The sequence below is a fragment of the Falco rusticolus genome, chromosome 1 (genome assembly GCF_015220075.1).
Source record: "Falco rusticolus isolate bFalRus1 chromosome 1, bFalRus1.pri, whole genome shotgun sequence".
NCBI lineage: Eukaryota > Metazoa > Chordata > Aves > Falconiformes > Falconidae > Falco > Falco rusticolus.
In genome coordinates, this window is record NC_051187.1 from 55677358 (window position 1) to 55700873 (window position 23516).

The 23516-nt window shown below is 41.0% G+C and overlaps 2 protein-coding genes across 4 annotated transcripts in view; one reads left to right on the forward strand and one right to left on the reverse strand.

Moving 5' to 3' along the window:
* Window positions 1-8839, forward strand: part of METAP1 (methionyl aminopeptidase 1) — a 30489-nt gene extending 21650 nt beyond the window's left edge. For all 3 annotated transcript variants that reach the window (XM_037379826.1, XM_037379835.1, XM_037379818.1), the window contains exons 8-11: window positions 1347-1478; window positions 3994-4137; window positions 6750-6815; window positions 6984-8839. In XM_037379826.1, the coding sequence (XP_037235723.1) occupies window positions 1347-1478; window positions 3994-4137; window positions 6750-6815; window positions 6984-7144 (503 nt within the window). In that variant the 3' untranslated portion in view covers window positions 7145-8839. The remainder of the gene's footprint in view (window positions 1-1346; window positions 1479-3993; window positions 4138-6749; window positions 6816-6983) is intronic.
* Window positions 8840-11780: 2941 nt separating this feature from the next.
* On the reverse strand, window positions 11781-22845 carry LOC119144446 (alcohol dehydrogenase class-3). The gene is made up of 9 exons (XM_037379869.1): window positions 22726-22845; window positions 19429-19530; window positions 18340-18481; window positions 17652-17739; window positions 16632-16851; window positions 15812-16072; window positions 14942-15077; window positions 13920-14058; window positions 11781-12052 (listed from the first exon to the last, which is right to left on the reverse strand). Exons 1-9 carry the CDS (start codon window positions 22735-22737, stop codon window positions 12028-12030), a joined length of 1125 nt encoding a protein of 374 aa, XP_037235766.1. The 5' UTR covers window positions 22738-22845; the 3' UTR covers window positions 11781-12027.
* Between the last annotated feature and the right edge of the window lie 671 nt (window positions 22846-23516).

Below are 23516 nucleotides of genomic sequence, written 5' to 3' on the forward strand. Positions count from 1 at the left end.
CGTGGTGTTAATTTCATTCTTAAATATTTGCCAGCAGTACAGATTTACTGTTGACACCAAGAATTTTTTTACCCGTGCTTTCATGTCACGGTTGTATTGGTGTCTCCAAGCAGCTCATATACCATATTCCTGAAGTATTACTGCTTAGTACAGTTTCCTTCATGGTTGTTTACTTGTGAGGGGGTCTGCATGTGAATTTCTTAATGATAGCAGTTCAGTAACTAGTTCCAGTGGTTTTGGTATTCCAGCAGCTATTAGAACTACCAGACTACAGACAAAGTCTGTCAAGCGCAAAACTACCCATTCTAACCACAGGAAGTCAATTTAATAGGCAAATCTAGATATTTTGCATGTGTTTACTATTTATAATGACTAAATGATGGGCAGGTTTTAATTATTCACTTGTCTGCTATGAGACAGGATACTGAAGTAGATGATAGCTATGACTAAAAACGGTAGTCCTGTTCCCATGTTTTGTGAAAGGCCTATTTGCAACAAGCATCTTGTATGGATATTCTTAATCCAGATTTTTTTTAATGAGTTAAACTAAAAAAGATTTTTTCCATTAAAACTACTTATGCTGATATTTTCAAGAATGGTTACATCAGTTGGTTACAAACACCTTTACATGCAAAGCAAAATTAAGAGTTTTGCTGTAACATAATTCAAAAACTCTTACTCTATGTTCTTCTAAACCTGTTGTTTAAGCATGCCCTTCTCATTCTTGCTGTTTACCTGATACTGAATGTTTAAATTCTTTCATTTGAAAGAAAAAATAAATTTTTTCTTTGGTGTATTTTTCTTAGTTGGGAATGCTATTGGAAAGTTGTTGCTGTGTATTTAATGTTCAAGGTATTTTACCTTTTTGGCTGGAAGCAACAGGTTTTGGCATTACCATTTTTGCAGAGGTGTGATATTATTCTAAACATCCTTAGAAACTACTTAAGTTAAAATGTGGGTTAAAACATGATTACATACCTTCTTAAAATTCAATTTACCCCTATTAGTGCTGGTATTAATTCTAAAACTCTTAATTTTAACCAGGTAAATCACCATGGAGCAAAGAGCTTCTCTTTCTTGTTTTTATGTTTACCTAGAAAACCAATCATAATCTTTCTATGTCTGTGTTGCATTGGTGTAACACTATCTTAGTAGTTAATTCTATAGAATGTAGAGGATAAGCATGAGATAATTGATACTGCTGGAAGAGTTTACATTTGACATTTTTCCAAAGTAATCTTACAATTTCACGATTAAAATCCTAGATTTTTACATGTGTGCGCTTGTCCTTTCACAAAACAAGAATGAGAAATACAGTGCTAATACTACAATATGTCTATTTGCAGTGGATATTACTGTCTATCGTAATGGCTACCATGGAGATCTGAATGAGACGTTTTACGTTGGAGAAGTTGATGAGGGTGCAAGGAGGCTTGTCCAAACAACTTACGAGTGCCTAATGCAAGCCATTGATGCAGGTAAACCCTTTGGCTAGAACCTGAAGCCTTATGGTTTTGGTTCTCAAACATGGGTGCTCGTATTTGCTACTGCCTGGGAGTGACTTCTGTTGTAGAATGCAGAAGTGCTGCTGTGTGTCACAAGCAGATGATGTATATTGTATAAAACAGTGATCCTTGAAATGGCATAGTTCTGTGGCTTGTGGTTGCAACTTTTACTTGGAATGTGGGTTAACAAGGAAAATGTAATTGATGTTGAGCTGTCCACGTATGATAATATTTATATGGAAACAGCCTTTTCAGACTATTAGTTAGATGGATGAGGCATCCTTGCTCTGAGTAGTTTAGCGAAGGTGAAGAACAAAGTGTGTTTTGGAAAACCAAAGTATTGCTTCCTACTGCTGTAGTTTGTATGGTGTTGCACAATGGACCAATAAGATAAAACACTGTTTGGACACATAAAACATATCTCTTTACCCCTGCCAGACCTGACGGTTATTTCATAAAGCTAATTTTGAGCTCTTGATTTTCAACTGTGGGAATATGCCAGAGAAGACTGATCCATGTCTTTAATTATGTTGCTTAGCTATAACTCAGGACAGCTTCATTGAGACATGCAATGAGATAGAAAGGTAGCTAGAGAATGTCATGTTCAACTTCATTCATAAAGGAGTATACTAAGTTCTCCTAGACAAACAGAAAATAAAACAAAAATCTCTCAAGTCCTAGAAATTTGTACTGTCTGTGTCTTTTATACCATTCAGCTTCTTTAAATCCACAGCGCAATTTACTTCATGGCCTCTAAAACCTGAAATTTAAGGTGCTATATCTGAAGGCTTTAAACTTGCATTTAATTGAAAGTCAATGAAAAAAAAATTATGATGTACTTACTTTGGTTAATAATTTGGACATAGCTAGCCAAGCTGAAAGGACAAAAATCCATATAAATGACATCTTGTGCATCCATTGTGTGATGAAGAAAATTGAATTTCAATTTTCAAAATTCAAAAATTTAAAAAACAGAATTGAGCGATGAAGAATATAATTACCTGTTTATGTGGGATAACTGTTCTGAAATGACTACTTTGTTTTTAAGAGCTAAGTCAGAATGTTTGCTTTGCTCCTGTACTTTATTTCTATAGTAATTGTTATATATGTTGTCTCTTATTTTTCATATCATGACTTTGGTGTATGAACTATGACAGAAATTCACTTTGTGTTCATTATAATGAGATTTAAATTCTCAGTGTAACTTTTTCTTTACCAACTTTTTAGATGCTGTAACAGGTTTTAAAGGATTTTAGACATTCCTTGCTAGTAGGAATTCTGGCAGCAAGTTGTCTCTGCTGTTAAAAAGAATAACCTCTCCTCTGTTTAAATCATCTTCATTCTTGGTGTTGGAATCAGCAGAGCTCTAAGAGAGTTGCATGAGAGAGAGCAGCAGAGGGCTTCTGGCTGCATTGAGAGGAGTTGCTTGGTATTGTCAGGCTGAAGGAGATGGTAACTTCACAACCACTTAGCACAAAACAAACAGATTAACTGTTTCCTTCTCTTCCCCCCCCCTCCATGTCGTTCCCCCCCATTTTGGGAAAGCAGCACATTCCAGTATTCAGCTTACTGATTTAAGTTGTAGTGTTTTACATAGCAGGTAATTGAACTAATGGCTTGATTCCTATAAAGTTTTAGCTTTGTATGTGAACTCTGCTGAAAGATGGCTTCACATAACCACACAGCATCTGGCTCCTGAAGGACAGCATATATTCAGGGAGTTGTGAATGATCTTGAAATGGCATTTACATTCTCTCTCTTTTAAGTTGTTCAAGGGTGCTTTTGGTATGCACCTTCATCAGCTGATGGATGAGGCATTGTTGCTTTACAGTATTGTTGCTAACTTGTCCAAGTGCTGAAAGTGAATTTTTCACACCATTTTCATCTGTTTCAAACTCTTTGAGGCTTCCTAAAAGCATTGTAAAACAAGTTAGTCCCGCATGTGAACATTATTTGCTGTAGTTCTAAAAATCTTGTCTAAAAGATACCCATTTTCTCTTGCCACCTCCTCACCCCCTTTTTAGTCCTTCATATATAATCATTTTTCCTTTTTATTTGTGTGCACTTTTCACACAGTAGTAGACAAGTGTATATTTAAAATACAGTGCATATGTTCATTGAAAGAAGCACTGCAACTCTGGGTATGAGAATTTACCAAACAGTTTGAAAGTATTTTGTTGTCTTTAATTTCAAACTTCGACATCCTTTTAATATATGAGCACTTACATCCACAAAAGGAAGAATGTATTGTTTTCTGAGGCAGTTTTGTTTCTCATTTTCTATTTTCTATAAGACTGTTTCCTCCCTCTCTCATGTTATTGCACTCACATACTTGATAGATTAAATGATCATAGGAAGTTGCATACGAAAATGCATGGCCATACAAGCCATGAGTGCTACAGGGGTATTAGCCTGCATGGTGTTTAATGGTTAGTTGTGTTGAAAGAAAGCTCTCTAAGTTCTGATCTGCATTGCTTTAATTTTGCAGTAAAACCTGGCGTTCGGTACAGAGAACTGGGAAACATTATTCAGAAACATGCTCAAGCAAATGGATTTTCCGTCGTTCGGAGCTACTGTGGTCATGGAATCCACAAACTCTTCCATACAGCCCCTAATGTCCCACATTATGCCAGTGAGTATTCATTCCCTTTGGTTTGTGCAGTAGACAAGGAGTGGCTTGCAATGAATGCACCGAATTTACTTCTTGCTTATATTCTAATGAAGTAGCAAGTTGTCTGACAGCCATCAAGTTACAATTTTTGCACTTGCGAAATATTTTTTTTTCTAAGCCTTGGACCACAGCATGCTTTATGAACCTAAATAAGGTGAATACAGTATATACTGAGACGGTCTGTGCCTGCACTAATGGTTAGTGTTAGCTCTCATCTGTACTGGGTAATGGCTCAGTGTTTTTTGCCAGAATCCCCAACTAATCTTTTAGACATCCTTGTCTGACATGAATGGGCAAATGTTTCTGTCTTTAGAAGGTGTAAGCAAAAACTTACTGCCATTTCCAGATGTAAATAAAAGGCTAATTGAATGGTATAGAGGGGTGTTGGACCTGAATCTGGATCCTGTTATGTTTCACTTTTCTTCATTTGAGTGTTGTGATCTGATGTTCCTGGAAACTTTTGTAGTGTGTGGCAGAGGAGGAATGACCTTTTCTACAGCAGGTTCTCAGCTTTAGTTTTTGGAAATGGTGATGTCCCCGTGACAATTTTTGCCAGGACTAAGCTTACAGCATCCACAGACGCAAAAAGAGAAGCTGAAATGCCAGTGGAGAGCTAAGGATAGAATAAATATGGTGAAGCAGTGATAAACAGTTCATGCCTACTTCAGCTGTAAAGCTCCCCTAATAGGACATTTCCTCAGACCCGACAGATGCCTTCATCTTCCCATCTCCTAACAAGCCTTAAAATAGATTGTAGTTCTAGACCAGGGGTCCTCAAACTACGGCCCGCGGGCTGGATATGGCCCCCCAGGGTCCTCAATCCGGCCCCCCGTATTTAAAGAACCCCCCCGCCCCCCCCTGCTGGGTTTGGGGGGGAAACCAAGCAGCCGCAGATGACTGCCTGCCACTGCATCCGTGCTGGCCTCCTGTTTAAAAAGTTTTAGGACCTCTGTTCTAGATTATAATCTAGCAATCACTGATTTTTCATGTAATTTCCCTGATTTATTTTTTCAGAGAAAACCTGCTCTACCTAATCACAGGCTAGAAGGGTATCAAATCCTGGTATTTACTTTTTGTCATGTAAAATGAAGAAAATCTGGATTCTTTGGAGTTGGAGGGCATTTTATATATATCTATATATATAAAATATATATAAATAATATATATTTACTATATATATATTAAAATGCAATCTGAGAAAAAGGAAGCTTCTATCTTTCCTGGCTGTTGGGAATTTTGAAAATTCTTTTTCATTGAGCTAGAATGTCCCTTCCCAGTAAGGACGATGCTGGGTTTTTTTAAATACAGATTCATAGTAAAGCAAGTGGAAAGACCTAAGGGAGTTAAAGCTTCTTGAAGCGGAGGAAAAAAAAAAAAAAAAGCTGCTGCTTATTTCTGGCTTACTATGAAAAGACTTTTAAAAGCAAAAAGCTCATTTTATAAGCTTTTAGATTATTTAACAAAATCATGAGAACTGCAGGGGATAAAAGACAAAATTTCTTCAGATGCAGAAGACTATAAACTTCCATTTAACTGAGAGCAAGAAATGTCAGCAGATGATGGAGATAGAAGCAAGACTCTTTTAAGTAAAAGAAAAATGATCTGGTTGCTGTTTTATAAACTTGATGTCAGCGATTTTAAAAATCATCTAGGTGATTTAGACAATCTAATAAACTTACACAATTAGAGTAGACTGGGGGATGGGGAATCTGTATGTAAGAATTGATGCACATTGTCTACAGCAGCAAAGTAACTTGGAGGTAACAGTGCCTGTGTGGTACTGGAGTTTGTTCCAGCTCTGACATGCTAGGCTGAGTCAGATCAAAGCCACACTGCCGTTCCGGGTGAAACAGGGCAGAGAAAAAGGGCTGAAGCCTTTCTTCAGTCAAACTACACTCCTAGAGATGTGCTGTGCATCAGTTCGTGTGTCTCCACATAAACATTTTCGGTGTATATAACATCAAGAAGTTCAATATTATTGTCTAGTATGTCTTGAAATTCTCTGCCTTTTTATGTTGGCTAAAAAAATACAGCATTATCACCCTGATACTACTACGACCCCATTACCCAGAGTAATGAGGGGGCCAATGTGTCTTTCATAAATGGAATCATGGGATTGCTTAACAGCTATCATGTTTTGACAGTTTATTGGAACTAATGGTTCAGTGGAAACAAATTAAGAGGTTTCAAGCCTTCTCCGAATAACTTTAAATACTACTTTTGACTGATTTTTTTTTTTTTTTTTAAAATGGTATTTTTCATCTTAGAAGTCTCTGGAAATCCCTGTATTAGATTTGTTCAGGGTTTTTACAGAACTGGAGTTGAACTCCCATTGAGGAAAGACAGCAATTAATTTTAAGCTACTTGAGTAAATATTGCAGTGTTGGAGGAGGGGGGGAAGGAAAGAACTAAAAGAAAAACCTTAATGTAGAATTAAAAATGGAGTGAATAGGTAATCTGTGAAGGGCTTCTCTGACTGTACAGTATTCTGGCTATATTATTCTGGGACAGGGATTTATTAATTTACTAAGATGGGTTCACATTTTCTAACTTGAGTGTTCCTTTTATTGCAGAAAATAAGGCAGTTGGAGTCATGAAGCCAGGTCATGTATTTACAATTGAACCAATGATCTGTGAAGGTGAGCAATTTAGCAATAGAGTAAAATGATTGCTCTTGTTTACTATTAATAAGTGATGGAATAGGCTGGTTCTGTTCTGTATAGCTGATAGATTTTCATTTCTCTTTGGGGAATGGGGAACTGTTATCTGTTACTTAAAAACAGTCAAGTCATCATTTATGTTTTTAGGTGGTTGGCAAGATGAAACATGGCCTGATGGTTGGACTGCTGTAACAAGAGATGGAAAGCGATCTGCCCAGTTTGAACATACACTTCTGGTCACTGATACAGGCTGTGAGATCTTAACCCGGCGGCTGGATAGTATTTGTCCCCATTTCATGTCTCAGTGATAGTTTAAGACTATGCAGGTGGATCTGAACAATACTTTTTTTTTTTTTTTTGTCTCTGTACTATGCATTTTTTAAAGAGTACAGAATAGAGAGATTTCATCATTTACTTTGTTCTCAGTGATTGTAGATAAGAGGACTACCTTGAAGAACCTGACCCAGTGTCTGGAAAAGCAGAGAAGAATTTAAAGATTTTCCTGCTTTCCTCCTACCTACAATGCTTACGCTATAATTTTCTTTTCTCTCCTATTCTCTTTAGCACCTTTCTTTCAATTAGACCCACAATTGCTTCTGTTGCTGCCGTGATATTAGCTAGAAAAATGTGGGTAACCTTTCCCACTGGGACTTGATATTTTGGGATCCAGGTTTTTTTCACCACTTCAGCGTGTCCTGTCGCACTTGGTATGTCAGTGGCACCTGAGATTTTAAGCATTTCTAGTTCCAAAGACTTGCTCCTGCTTCTGCAGATACTGTTCTAATGGGCTGGGCCTTTTTTGTTTATCCGTTGAGAAGGGGGAAGAAGTGAGAAAGGCATGCATGTTTGCAAGAATAGGCTACCCTTTAATTCTGTCCCTGTCTCTCTGCTGATGGCCTCAGTGGTGATTGCAGCTGTAGGTGACACGCTTAATGGCAGGACTTGTTTCCTTTGCTGGAGATTTGATGGTATGGGCTTCCTACAGGGAAAATTAATAAATTCTCTTACGTGCAGCTCCCTGGAATAAGCTGCTTCTTGGCAAACCAGTATTTGCAGGCAGTGTCCCGCTCCAAAAGCTTGGTGAAGCCGATGTGTTCAGACTTGCCTAGATAAAGGAATGCAACAAGAACCAAAAAGATCTCATGTTCATGGGATCCCTGTGTATGTTAACTGTGGGGCATTTTTTAAAGGTACATCCACGGTAGCTGTAGGGGATTAGATTTGCAAGACTTTACAGTGAAATGAGTATGTATCTCAAAACAAGTCTGAGTGTGAGAAAATGAAACACTTTCAATTCCGTATTCATTTTCTTTTGGCAATTTTAAACAGGTCATTTTTTCCCCCTCAGTTAAGACTTTCTAAAAGCATGAAACTTACTTAAGGGGGCCACCTGATCTTTTTTTCCTCAGACTGGGTATAGAGTGGGCAATGTTAGTACATTTACCACTTTATTTCCTGTTAATGGGTTGTAATGAGCTGGAAACTGTTATGTTAAGGAGTGTGGATTGATTAAGCCTCTCTTCTCTCTACCTTTCTTCTCCCATGCCCACTTCCTTTCCATCATCTTTGGTGTCTCTGCTGAGGGAATTTATTTTTTCTTCTGGACTGTAATGAAAATTTTTTCAGACCCCATTGCAGACTGTCTTACACCACTGTAATGCAAGAAATAGTTAAACCAATGCAGACATTAAATCAAAATAATACAATCATGGGCACAAAACACACCTTTACAAGGTGTCCAGTGAATTTGTTGCCACATCAGACCTAAACATATGAGGTACGGCCTAACCTTGGCTCCCCTTGGCACTGCAGAATTTAGGTGGGGGGAAAGGAGTTAGTGCTTCATAATACTGGACTTGTGTCCTACCAAATACCAAATTTGCCAGAAAATGTCTTCTCTACCCTGAGTGCCTCAGACCTGTGTTGCTGTAAGAGTATCATTGTGATGTTTTCATTACCTGTATTATTTTTAATTATGCAGTAAAGTGACCTGAAATAATGCATATAGAATGCGTGTGTGTGTGTGTGTGCGCGTATAGATTTTAACAAAACAGACTGTAGTATTTGAGTGGAATTACCTGTGTTGAATGAGATGTAATGTATTGAGATGACTGTCCTGGAGGTTTGCCCACCATATCATGCACTTGAATGGTTACAATGGTCTTGCCTTTTCTACATGTGTGTGTATGATGGGGGGGGGGGAGGGGGCTTCACTTTTGGTCTACAAAATAAAAGTTGCAGCTGCTTTTAACAAAACTTTTGTGTGATTCAAAACCAGACATAGCATTCTCAATTATGTTCAGGTTTGCTTGTACCTGGCTGCATGCATCTATCAGTAGTGCTTGCACTGTTAAGTCACCCTTAAACTGCACATGTGCCACTTGAATACCTCTTTGTTGTGGCACCAATACAATCAGATTTAATACTGCATGTTTTGAATATAGGTAATCTGTGGTGATACGCATTTCTGCCTATAAATTGAAATCACAGCATGAATATACTGAGTTCACACTGCTGCAGTATTTTTAAACAAGTGGAAAGCTTAGTCAGCATCTATACCAGTTCTTTCAACATGAGAGAGCACATCAGCCTGGAGAACAACTCATTTAATAAAAATACTCTGAAAGGCTATTTTTTCACCTATGTAGCTGGAACTTTGCTCAAACATCACATATGTTAGATGTGTGCTGACTGGATTTGGGAAAGTATCTATTTTTGATTCTTACAGAAGTCGCTATCCACTTAAAAATACTAACTAAGCAAGCAAAAAAACCCAAACAAGAATACCCCACCCCAACTTAACCTACTTTAGAATGAAGTCTTTAGATATTGCATACACTTTTACTAAAAACACAATCCTGCAATTAGTTCTGAAACAATCCCTTAAAGTATTTTCCCTTTTACTATTCATGTAAGAGAGCCTGGAACCTCTTCATGCTGTTTCTGCAAATTGACGTGAATACTTAAGGAGATAATATTTGATAGCTGATATTGAATGAAAGTTAACAGTGAAAGGAGATGGGACAAGCTGCGTCTTTTACATGACATTCAGCAGAGTACATACACTTTTTAGGTACAATCATTTGGTGGAAACTTTTTGTCTGTTGAAATTCTTAGAGTTGTCAAGATGGTACAGTTCAATACAGAGCTTCATCACCAGGAACAGGGTACAAGCTCTTGTGTTTGTGGGTCCCTTTGTTAACTGAGCAACTTCAAAAAGACTATTTCAAACATGCTCCGTTCAATCAGCTGCTTTGCAGGACAAGGGTAGTCTGAAAACTCTGCTATGTAATGGCTAGGACATTAATACTTCAGGCTGGAAGAGGCTGTAAGTATTTGAGCCGAGTGCTCTGGTATCACTACACATCTTTGTTGACATATTACAAGACTAGCTTTCCACACTCCAAGATGCAGATTCTCTAAAGAAATACTGTAACGCAGACAACATGACTGTATGGTCTTGGTTTTGTCTGTGCAGCCTAGAAGAACAACTGTTACAGTAGAAACATTTTATATCTGTTAAATCCAGTTGGGGGGGTAGTTTTGCTAAGAAGTTGAGCTAATATTCTATCGATAGTATCTTGTAGTTAGAGAGTACTCTTGCCAGAAAGGCTTGACAGCAACTTTTCTACTGAATTCTTTATCCAGAGCTACAAAGGAGTAAGAATTACTTCATTGCCACATTGGAAGGCTCACTTCCACTTTTTATGATTTTTTAATTTATTTTTTATTAATTCTTATGACACTCACAGGAGTTAACTTTGGTGTTTACTCTGTTTGAAATGAAGCCAGAAATGCAGCTACCTCAACTATTTTTGGAATGCTCCAGGGCTATCTTTCCACTGACAAATGGAAAAGATACAACTGTCCCAGCTGTATAGCAGTGTCTTGGGGTAAGGTTATTGTTAGTAGCAAAACAGAATTTCTAGTAAGATCACTGTTGGCATTCAGTGTTCAAAAACAGTTGTTTTGACCAGACCCCCTTAAAACATGAAACTTCTCTCTTCATCAGTGTCCTTGGTTCACTGAAAAGCACTGACTTTTTATGTGTATAACTTTTCTTTAACTGGGTAGCCTTCCTGCCTCTGCTTTGCAGTCTGTTTTCTGCAGTTCCTCTGTTTTTCTGCATGTGTGGCACTGCTTCCAGGTTTCAATTCAAAGAAATTTTATCCAGTCAGATCACTTCAACTACAGTTAAGAAAAAACACCTGCAACTCCAAAATTAAGACTTAACCACTCCCAACAAACAAAAAATCCCCACAAAACCCTGAAACCTTCATCACACAATGCTCTTTACTGTTGTTCCCTTGCACCCCTCAAGAGCAAGTGGGCTGTTGCACTAATAGTAATGTTACCTGCTTCAAATGGCATGACCCTATTTCTGACTAAATAGAGGTAACAGTCCCACGCTGTTTGTTTTTGCTGCGTTGGCTGCCAAGGCTGCTTCAATTGCCAGTAAGTTTAAGAAAATAGCAAAACTGCTACTGAAGTCTTGGAGGACACCACTAGGGCAAGTGACTGTTGTCGTCTATGCTATTATCCTTACAATAATGAGCCAAACAGGAAACAAGGCAGAATTTGAACTTCCTAAGTGAACGCAGGTACACCTGGATGTTTAGGTCATATATCCAACTACACTCTGCTCTACAGTTAACTAGCTTTAAGGGACAGCTAGATGGTACATCCTTTGTAGTCCTACAATAGCCTCAGAAGCTTGGCAGGTGGAGTTGGAGTTCTTGCCACTCTCAGTACAGTTCAGCCCATCAATGCTGCTTCTCAACCCAGCTGTACTTTGTGTAGCTGCCTAGAGTAATGAATCCCACATAATTTCCTATTGACTGAAGAATATTCCTCTGTCATGTACGCACATACCCCAAAATCACTAGAGGAAAACAGTAAGATACAGCAGTCACAGTCTTAATGCTCAATAATTCCAACACCGTGTTTAGAAATAAGCATTTATTAAGTAGATTAACTGAATTAGGCACTGTAAGTTCCACAACCCATGCTAATTATGTAGCTCTATTCAGTGGTTACCAATTTTTTTGTTATTCAGAATGCTCACCCTAAAATACATCATCTTCCTAGTTCCGGTGAGTTTCCATTTGCTTCATTCTACTTTCTATCAGAAATTCCATTATAAAAGGACAGTTACCATGCTGCTGGCCAATTGGAAGGTCCACATTTGACTCTAAAGCTTTAGGACAGTTCGAATGCTTAAAACAGAAAAGAAAGAGAAAAAGAAAAAAGTTACCAGTAAGTCCATTTTCCCCCCTTCTGTCCCCTCTCTTTCATTGCCAAGACATGATTCAACTTAACTTCTGTCTTTTGTAAGAATGAAGTTATGCTTATGCCTCTTAATATTTATTAAAAATACTGGTTTAAAATGGATTAGTAATGCTTGTTATCTTTGGGATTTTTTAGTCTCTCCTCCAATAAGATATACTCAAAATGGAAGCTTTTTCAAACTACCTGCCGGTTTTGAGTAGCTAGCCAAGAATGTGGATCAGTAACATTAACATTTACAGGCATTCCCTCTTTTGGCTACTTGGAGAATTCTAAGTAACTTACATTGTTAACTTAATTGTTAGTAAGTAAGTAACATTGTTTCATAGGGTATGCTTATCTAGGAATAAAGTACTGAAATGATACAGAAGTTTGTAACTGGGAAATGGGATCAACCGCTGGATGAAATTTACATAGATGAAGTGTTTCCAATTGTAAAAAGTACAAAATGCAGTTACTGATAACAGGCTTACCCAAAACAGGACTATATATGAGATAAAGCAGGTAAAGTTATTACTTTTGAGAAAGTTAGAAACACCATGCTGGTTTCTTGAGATAATGCTGCTGTTTATCCACCTGCAGATGAACCTAACTATGGATAAACAGTTGCCTGCATTAGTGCAAACATGCAGGAAAAGATTTCCACTAGAACAACCCTCCAGTTTTTCCTCTTGTACACCTGTTGATTCTTCCTTCATTTAAAACATTCTTAGAAAGTATGTGACCTAATCTTGTAAATAAGCTGGGTTTCTGCTCTTAGAGACACTGGTAGCTATCTCATTAAGAGTCTCTGAATTTCCAACAAATTACAGAGCATCTCATTAAAATACTCATTTAAAAGAGGCCTGCTCTTGAAAAGACACAGTAGGACAAGTTTTAACACATCTCAGGCTAAAAGTGTCTAGTCTTTTCCCCTTGTGTGCATTAGATTTTAAGCTGCAGACAGAAGTTCTGCCACAGTATCCCCATTTTCCCTAAAGCACATCCATGCCTGTATCTGTACAGGGCTCTACAAGGATCACCCAATATATCCTCTGTAACAATATCCTACTTTGCAAAAGCATTGCAGGTTGATCACTACTTGCAAACTATACTGCTATAAGGGCATCAAGGCTCATCACACATCCAGCAGCTTGGTTTCTTTTTTTACCAGCAAATAAGAGTCACTTCAATATGCAGTGGAGTTGGGCCTTGCTGGGAAGTTTAATACAGCGTAGCCCAAGTCTGCAGCATGTAACAGTCCAAACTTACATTTATCTTAATAAAGCCAGAAACTGCTGTACGTTTAGTACAAACCCACCATATGAATGTTCTACCGCAGTTCAAACTAGAAAAAAATATTTAAAATATAGCGTATTAGTAGATCATTCCAAGTGATTGTGCTGGTAATCTATCCTAAATAGTTAGAAAATATACTGAAATCTACTATTTAATTAAAATAGACTAATAGCTTAATGACTTGTAAAAATGTATTAATGTGAACTCTCCTTCAGTCTCTGCATTTCTTTTTCTGAGGAAGAATGTTTCAGCAATGTTGGAAGTCTATGACTGGCTTGTCCCCTTTATGAGCTTTACATACTTGTGTATTTCCTTTACACATTATTGCTTGCTTTTTACTCTGCCTGTGTTTTGGCATATGCCTAGAACCACAGAGAAAATGTATTTGCTTATCTCAGAATGAATGTGCATGGTGTATGTCAGCCTTTATGCTCCCTGTTTAAAACGTGACAGTGAGCAGGGAACCTGTATTTTGACAGTGTCTCATCTTCTACACCATTCAGTATTATGATGGATTACCTCTTTCCTGTATGCATCAGCTCAAAAGCCTCATTAATTTTGTCAAAAGGCAGAGTGTGAGTCACAAATTCATCAACCTTGATCTTTTTGGACATGTAGTCAGTCACCAGTTTCGGTACATTGTCTACGCTCTTCCAGCCTGAAAAATAGAAAGCATGCATTTGGAAAACAGAAAGAAAAAAATACAGCCCTTAGACGGGCACTTGGGTGATAAATATGAAAATGAACTGAGACCTGTTTGTCACTCCTGCTCTAGGCAGGCACTGAGCAAGGAATGCAAGAGGCCTGCTAGGTTTGGAAGAGTACACATTATCCAAACACGTAAGTCCACTAACCTTTCACTAGGTATTGCGGCATTCAACACAACAGCAGCCCTCACCCAGGAAAAGCACATATGAGGCATCTGTATCAACCCCTCTATGTGTCTTTATGACCCAACTAAGTTCTGTATTCCTTGGAGAAAGGGCAGTGTAATAACAACATCACGTCTGGACACTTTACGAACTTCAGCAATTAGTGAATCCCCAAGTTGTCAGTAGCTGTACAAGTCTCAATATGGTTTTGGTTTGACAGCAAAAGAATTAGTATCAAGCACTTGTTGCTTTTTATTTTAAAGCTCTTTATAGCACATTCCTATGTTAGACCCATGATTTACTTAGTGATTAAGCAACACAAACATGTTTATGCGAGTTCCCATCTCCCCAAAGACTGGGTCCTTTCACTGGACCAAACTGAACCAAGGCTTTATTTTGTGATAAAGCAGTCCCTCTGTACCATTCTTTTAGTACTATATAGCATAGTTATATTCTCTCTTCAAAGTATGTGAGATACCATACCTATGTGTTTTTTTATAGCCTGTCTATAGGAATCAGATTTTAAGTCTTTATCTTAAAACTCAACACAGCAATTACTAATAGCCTGTCAGTAGTATATTCCTTGCACAAGCAAAACCAAGGCAGTGTGTTTTTCCTAGCTTTAACCCACAGTAAGTTATTTTTATACCCATACCAAAAAAAAGTTACCTCCAAACGCAGTCCCTTTCCAAGTCCGCCCAGTTACTAGCTGGAATGGCCGTGTGGAGATCTCCTGACCAGCAGCAGCTACTCCAACTATCACACTGACACCCCAGCCTTTGTGGCAGGCTTCCAAGGCAGCCCTCTTCACAGATGGATAGGACAAAGCAGAACATTTATTGTTAACATTTATGCTGCATATACTGGTACAGGTTGCACTTCCTTTTCCCAGTATTTAATGAATCACCACATTAGTATGTAAGGTACAATAAATACACTGAAAATTATGTTAAATTTTCCACTGGTTCAGACTTTCTTACACTGTTAAAGATTCACTTTTCTCTTTTTATATCCTGTCTGGCTTTCAGAGAAGTCACTCTGAATTCCCACTGGGAGTTGGGATAAACTGTAATAAGAGACCATGTTACTGACAGTTAGGAATACTGTTGTGATTCCTGAAAACCTAGCCTTTCATTCAGTAATACTTCTGCATTTCCAAAGGTTAAATTCAGTATTTGAGGAATTGGGGAAATACTGAGCACTCCTTGAGATTTTCCTATTTGTTGTACAATATATTTTATGTGGGTTTTGTTAATTTTTAAACCATCAACATATGGGAACTCTGGATTTCAAAGAACTCCTGGTAAGGATAAGTCTGAAAATTACAAGTGTCATTTTCAACCTAAGAAGTAGCATCTGCTTTCATTACATGAGGACTGGGATGTAAACTGGTCTTTTTACTATTTAAACTATAAATAAATTAGTATGGCATGTTTTCTGTAACAAGAAAGCAGCTCATTGTGCTATTCAGCTTAGTTGTTTTAAATGACAGCTAGCTATCCCCTCCCTCTACATACTACTGTCAACACAAACACTCACCATGACTCCAACATTACCAATGCACTCAAATGAATAGTCTACACCACCACTGGTCATCTCAACCAGCACCTCCTGTATGGGCTTCTTGAAGTCTTGAGGGCTAATGCACTCAGTAGCTCCAAACTCTTTGGCTTTGGCATACTTATCCTTGTTAAGATCGATGCCAATGATACGGGATGCTCCTGCTATTTTGCAGCCCATAATAACTGCCAGCCCAACTCCTCCTAAACCAAAGACAGCACATGTAGAGCCAGGTTCCACCTAGGAATAAGAAAGAAGCCATAAGCAACACAGAAAATTCATCCTTCCACATGAGTCAGAAACACAAGTTAAGAAGTCTGTAATGAAGGAAACATGAAGGTAAATATATATGGCTACGAGACTTTATCACTTAGATAAGGGAAACTATACAGAACTTTCATCCAAAACCTCCTTAGGTAATAAGCTTTTATTTTTGCCCAAAGACTCAACTCCTCTAACCTGCCCTAGACTCATACACACTCACCTAGCAGCTCTGTCTCACCCTGAGCTTCAAACTATCGGAATAACTTGCAGCAAGATTAAGATGAATTGGAAAAGTAATTTCTACATAGCTGATATCAAAAGGGATGCAGAACCTTCTTCCTGGACTTCCTCTAAAGGGCATCAGGCCTTTACAATGAAGTCAGAAATTCTTTGCTAAACTTCATCAGTTGAAGAGGAAGAAGAAACAGAAATTTTGTACATCATGTTTACAGTCCCAACCTAGTCCCTAAGCTACATGTATACTTTGGTGCAGATGTAGTTGCAGATAAAAGCCAGAGGCAACCACAACCTTTACCTTAGCAGTGTTAACAGCAGCCCCATAGCCAGTAGAGATGCCACAACCCAGCAGGCACACTTTATCGAGAGGTGCTGCAGCATCTATCTTGGCTACTGAGATGTCAGCCACGACAGTATACTCTGAGAAGGTGCTAGTCCCCATGAAGTGGTAAAGCTGCTTTCCTTTGCAGGTGAACCTGCTGGTACCATCAGGCATGAGTCCTCTCCCTTGAGTAATTCTTAAGGCAAAAAGGAAAGTACAGTCAGTCAGTCTTAAACATAAAATACTCTCACCAGACAGTATCCATTAAGTAGCACAGAGATGCAGTTGCACACTTGCACCATTATTTTTTATTCATTCCAATAAACCCAGGAGTTCCAAGAAATCAAATGCTAAACTCCTAAAACTTTATGCTGTTAATTCCTTCATAGAAGCACTGAAAGAAATGGGAGTTTATCAACACATTGACCTTGTTGGCTACCAGTGCCAGCTGCCTGTGCCACTACAACCCCATCTTCGCCTCCTTCAGTACAATTCCCTTTAATAGTGCCTGCCAATTATGTCACCAGGGGTTTTTTTAGGTTTAGGAGATTTTTTTTCAGAATGGGAGTTGGAAATTTAGCTGGAAGCAGGTGTTGAGGAAAAAAGAGCTTTTGGCATAACTCTGTGTCACTTGACAGCTTCGGTACTGACTCCCAAAAGCTAAATTCCCTGAAGTGCTGCCCTTAAGTATGGATTAAATATGGAGTCAGAGCATTTATGTTTTCAAAGCTGTGGACACAAGCTAGCAGTTCACACCTTCACACACATGAAAACTGAGAAACAGATTTATTTACGGGGAAAAAGAAAAGAAACTTTAAGGAATAAGGGAAAGTAACATGTAACTGACTCCCTAAAAAATGTACTTTCCAAGTCATTAAATGATGCATCAAGAGATTTATTCTTCAAAGACAGCTCCTGTCAATTACTTTTGATAACCAGAACAGGTATACACTGAACAAATACTATACTGTGTGTCAAAATAAAAAGCATACGGACCTTATCTTCTGGCATAGATTTGTTTTAGGATTCTTACAGAACTTGCACTCTCCACACTGGGGGATGTATAGAGGGATAACGGTGTCCCCTAAGAAAAAAAATAATCTGTGGCTCATTATCAAGTCAAGTAAGGCATTAAGTTACTCAATTTTCATGGCTTTTATGTGAGCCTGTGTTCACTTAAAACCTTTGTGTATTAAAACATGTTTAAGGTATAGAGTAGCATTGTTTATAGAGTGCTAGATAAAACACTTTCTTCATGTCTGAGCAGACAGCCAATCAGAAATTCATCATTCCAGAACAAATAGGAATGTTACTGTAAAACAAAACCACCCCAAATCAACAGTGAACAACATCATTAAACATTTTAAAGCCCTTTAATTATAGCAACAAGTAACAACTATCAGTTGAAAAAAAAGCCACCACCAAAACAAAGCCATTCTAATTATACTGATCTAATTTCAAGTAATAAATCAGCATGCTAGGCTCCTTCAAGCATTAAACCAAGAGCACATTGATTAGATTAGTGTTGTATCTCACAGACAAATCTATACAGTATTACACCCCAGAATAAGACATTACATTGACTCCTGCAATATAGCATCTCAGTGGCCCAATCTAGCAGTTGACCTTGTAGTAAAATAACACTTTTAATGAAGGCAGAAAACTTGTAAGATAATTTTCTTACCCGGCTTTACTTTTGTTACTCCTTCCCCAACACTGTCTACAATTCCTGCTCCTTCATGACCCAAGATCACAGGGAAACATCCTTCAGGATCAGCACCACTCAGAGTATAGGCATCAGTGTGACAGACAGCAGTGGCAATTATCTGTGAAGAAATATATAATCTGAGGCATCTTGAAGAACAGAACAGAAGCACAGATCTAAATGTTTCCCTTTGGTCAGAAATTCAGAGCAATTGCTGGGACAAATCTGCCAGCCCGGCAGCATTTGTGATATGGCCAACGTCCTTTCACTCCTGGCAAGGCACAGGGGTGCCAAGGCAAGGCACTTCTTCTTACTTTGAAAAAGTAAAGTCGTGATAGTACGTCTTTTCTCACTTCCATCAACTAAATTCTGATGCTGAAATGGGTAAAATATGACCTCTGGTTTCCTAAAGCTTGAAATCAGTACTTCAAGTTGTCTCAAAGTAGGTTGGCATCTCAGATTTGATGTAAGTTAGTTTCTCAATGGTAAAATGACCAGAGACAGTGCACACAACTCTCAGTGCCGCATAAATCCAGTTTAAGTATTAAAACACCATGCAGAGACCCTTTCCACAGAGACAAATTTCACCTTCATGTGTATTTTTGGCAGATACAGGCTACTGGAAAGTCCTAATCAAATCAGAAACCTGGGTATGTGGAATCCAAGAGACCAATCATGGCTCAGCAGCTAGTAACTTACAGCCTGACTGAAGTAAAATCCAGCATGTTACACAGCTGCAACAGCTCACAAGCTGCTACCCTTCAAGTAAGATCAAAGGTGTTCCTACTTCAGATATTGTGTGGGGGCTTAGTCTGTAACAACTGGAATTGATCCCCAAGACTAGCCATGATCTTTACACCAGACTGTGAAGTGAGACCATTAAAAATTGAGTGTTTTTCATAAACAGAAGATCTAAATACCATAATTTTCTTCTTTGTAAAGCCAGCTAAGATACTAATGAACTAATGCTATCCATTCAACATTTCTGCTGTTGGTAAACAAACTGTCCAGCTTTGGTACTTTGCCTCCCAAAATACAATGCACACAGCTAATGATTGATTTAATTACCTTGATACGAACTTCATGAGCTTTTGGTGGAGCAACCTCCACCTCCTCCAGAGAGAGAGGTTTACCTGCCTCCCAGGCAACAGCAGCCTTGCATTTAATAACCTAAACGACAACAAAAAAAGAGGACATCTGTTGTGTGGTTCATTTCAAGTAATTCTTGTTCAGCCAAGTGAGAAAATGACAGAAACACTACTGGCTTTTGGAAAGAATCCCAGATCTGAAATTTATAATTTCAACACAAAGGCTTAATTGCCCTACATTTGCTTTCAGGAAGCTAAACAATAATGAGTAAACCAAGATCTGAAATTTGGATGCAATTCTCTTACTGAGCAAAAAACATAATAAACCCAGGACTGCTTAGGATACTCAAATACTGCAGTGAAATAAGCAATAGGAATGGAAAATTGCATAATAAATATGGTGGTTTAAAATAACGGACTGGCATTTATTTGAGATGTGTTCCTTGAGCAGAACATTCAAAGTTAAAAAAAAAAAATCAGCAAACTGGAGGTCACATAAGGGTCTGAAAGCCACATCAAGAGTGAATTCCTTGTTCCTTAGGATGGCTTCCAAGTATGATTTTGGCAAGGAGAAACATGTACATGAAGCTGAAAGGCAAACCCCTCCAGTGATGCACAGGGACCAGACAGACTTTGCTATATGGTTACTGTCAACAAGTTATTGTGCACTAACACTTTGGCAGAGATTCTGTGGATTACTGTTAGCAAGTCTTCATTCACTGCCCTCAGCACCCTGACAAACCCTGCTCCGCAGCTACTACATCTATATATCCCAAGAAGCTTTTCAAGCCAAACAGTGCAGAACCTGGATGACAGGGCAGGATCTGTCGGTCTGTAAATCTAATCTTGTCAACAGGTACATACGCGCAAGTGACTAAGGAAATCAGCAGGCATTATAGCCATACAATCCAGAGCAGCTTCAGGTGCTGCAAGGGTGCAAGCATCTGGAGTACAATTAGATGTCAGTATCTGAGTCTGTCCTTCAGGATAGCTGGGTATCAGATAATCTGGATTTTGCTTTCTGACAGGTACATATTTCAACAAATGTGGTACTCAATAGCTTCCTGCAGGAGACACATATGAGTTGTGAAATCAATTTCCAGAGCTTAAAACCTGAGGAAAGGTGTGACAGACGAGACTGCTTCAGAACAGATCCCTTCACAACCTACTCCAGAACAGCATCCATGTATTTTGGAGTTCAGTTATACCAGAAGACATGCACTGATTCTCTTCCATATAAACAAGGTCTAAGCCAGCGGTCCTCTAACTTTTTAAACAGGGGACCAGCGCATGGATGAAGTGGCAGGCAGCCACCTGTGGCTGCTTGGTTTCCCCCCCCAACCCCCGGCGGGGGAGTTCTGTAAATACCGGGGGCCTGACTGAGGACCCTGGGGGGTTGTATCTGGCCCGTGGGCCATGGTTTGAGGACCCCTGGTCTAAGCCCTTCCTATGACTATTGGAAATATGAAGCATTTAATAGCATACACTACAAACTGATACAAGAAAATGACATTTTGTGCATTCAAACTAGCTGTTGTGTTGCTGTAGAATCATTGAAAGGCAGACATACAGTCATCCAGTCTTCTTGAAATTTCACCGCCTGCAAGAGGTAACAGCACCAAGATCACATGTTCACCTTGCCTGGTATGATTTCTCTCTTGTATGTATAGAAGGAAATAATGGGTAGTTTAGGACCTTCTGTAGTATTTTTGTTGTACAGTAAATTGTATTGGACTTTGCCAGAGCCAGCCAACACCCTCGCTGTACCTGTAATAGCAAAACTGCGGGCGTTTACCTTGGCTTAAACTTGCTAAAATAAATGCTGCCAACCTAAACAGAAAACAGGTACCCAATCCTACAGCTGGCAGGAGCATATATTGGATAGAAATACCCTTAGCCTAAAATGGTGAATTCCCCTTGCCCTGCATTTTATTACAAGGATAAATAATATAAAAATGCACTGAATGTGGTCATAATCTCTAAATGCACCAAAAATTTTGCCAGAAAATCTAAATTCAAGGCATAAAATGCAAGAGGGGCCATCATTCAGTAAATAGTTTACTGGTTCGTAAACCATACCTCACCCTTCTCTGACGCAATCACTTGTTCTTGCACAGGAGACTGCGCATTCCTAAAATCTGAATTTCTACAAGCTTAGCTAAGCACAGGATTAAAGGGGGGAGAAAAGTCTCCATATGGGGTAAGTTCTGATCTTCCCAAAACTAGCATCTGGAAGCATATTTTGAGATAGTATCTCCCGATTCAGAAACTGTTAAACAAGCTGGCTTTTGAAGGTGCAGTTAGGCCACACAGCCCTGAGGGTCCCTGGGCCACTCAGCAAGGGCATCAGGTCAGCCCCCAATTCGGGCTCTCCAGCAGTCAAACTTGCTGCTGTCCCGCTGCTGGAAACCCTAAAACCAACAACTGGAAAAAAAACCCACCTCAACCTTCACCCATTCTTCGTTTTCTCTGTTATTACATTAGCACAGGATCGCGACTGCGGAGTCGCCTGTCGGTCCGCACGCTCTCGCTGTCCCCCTCCACAGGCGGTGGCGTTCGGCAGTGACAGGGGCTGCCCAGCCGGCCCGCGCAGCTCCCACCGCCTGGGCGGACGCGGCCGCCCGGCCGGCCCCGGGCCGCATCAGCAGCTGCGCGGTAACTGCGGCGGCACGGAGGAGGTGCGGGTCCTCGCCCCGCTCCCGCAGCAGCGCGGCAAGCTGCCGGGCCACGGCCTACAGGGCAAGCGGGCCCAGCTGTGCCAGAAACGGAGCGGCGCGGCTGCGGGCTGCGGCCCCGCGGATCGCCCGCGCTGCGCGGCGGCTCCTTCCCAGCCGCGTCCGCTGCTGCTCCCGCTCAGCGAGCAGCGGGAGAGCACGCGGGGCTGGCTGCAGCGTGCGCTTTCGCTCCTAGCGCGGCAAGTACAGCACCGGCCCCCCACGCGCCACCAGCGACGCCCACGCGTGCCGCGCGCCTGGTCCGCGCCGCGCGGGGACCCGGAGGCGCCAGGCCGGACCGGGCCGGGCCGCCCCCGCGCACAGGCGCGCGCACGGCGGCGTTCGGACGGGAGCGACCACCCCGCGCGGACCCGCAGCCCCGGCCCGGGAAAGCCGCCCCCGCCTGCTGACCGGCGCGCGACCCGGGCCCACCCGCCTCAGCCTCCCACGCGCGGGGGCTGCAGGCGCCGCGCGGGCCCCTCCGCGCGCCCCGGGCGGCAGCACCCCGCCGCGCGCGTCCCCACGGAGCCCACACGCGTTCGCGCGCGCGCGCGCCGCCTCACCCCGCTCGCCATGGCGCGCGGCCACCGCTACCCGGCAGAAGGGGAAAGCGGCGGGAGCGGGATCAGCTGCGCGAACGGCAGCCGCTGCGCCTCAGCTGCCGCCGCCTCCTGCGCCGCGCATGCGCGCTGCGCCGCGGGATCGAGCGGGGCGGGGCGGGTAGGCGCTGTGAGGCGGCGCGCGAGCCCCCTGCCGCAGTTCTCTCCTTGCGGACCCCGGTACGGGGGGTGTGGCTATTTGTGAGGGAACTCGCGTCAGTGTGTTGGTGGTGTTGGTGTGGTGGTGGTGTTGGTGTGGTGGTGGTGTTGGGGTGTTGGTGTGGTGGTGTTGGTGCGGTGGTGGTGTGGTGTGTGTGGTGTGGGAGGGAGGGAGGGTGTGTGGGTGGTGTGGGGGGTGTGTGGGGTGTGTCATGTCGTGTGGTGGCTTCTGGGGGCGGCATTAACCTGTTAGAACATGACCCTGTCGGTCTGGCAGGCAGATGTACACACTTCTGCTGGTGAGGGAGCAGACACGATGGCCTGGCACATGGGTCTAGGCCACTGATCACTGGGCTATCCAGTGTCCTTCCTGAGGAAAAGGATGGAATTGAACCCTTTGGTGGAGCGTTGTATGTTGCCTCTGCGGGTAGAGCCTGTCTTGTGGCCAGCCAGAGGTACTTGGTGCCTTCTGTCTCACCTGGACACTGATGGGGGCTGGCCTCATGTCTCCAGTGTGGGTGCTTCACACCTGAATCTATACTTGGCTGGCTAAACTGTAGTGGTGGTGGCTTTACTGGGCAGCAGCGTGCTTCAAA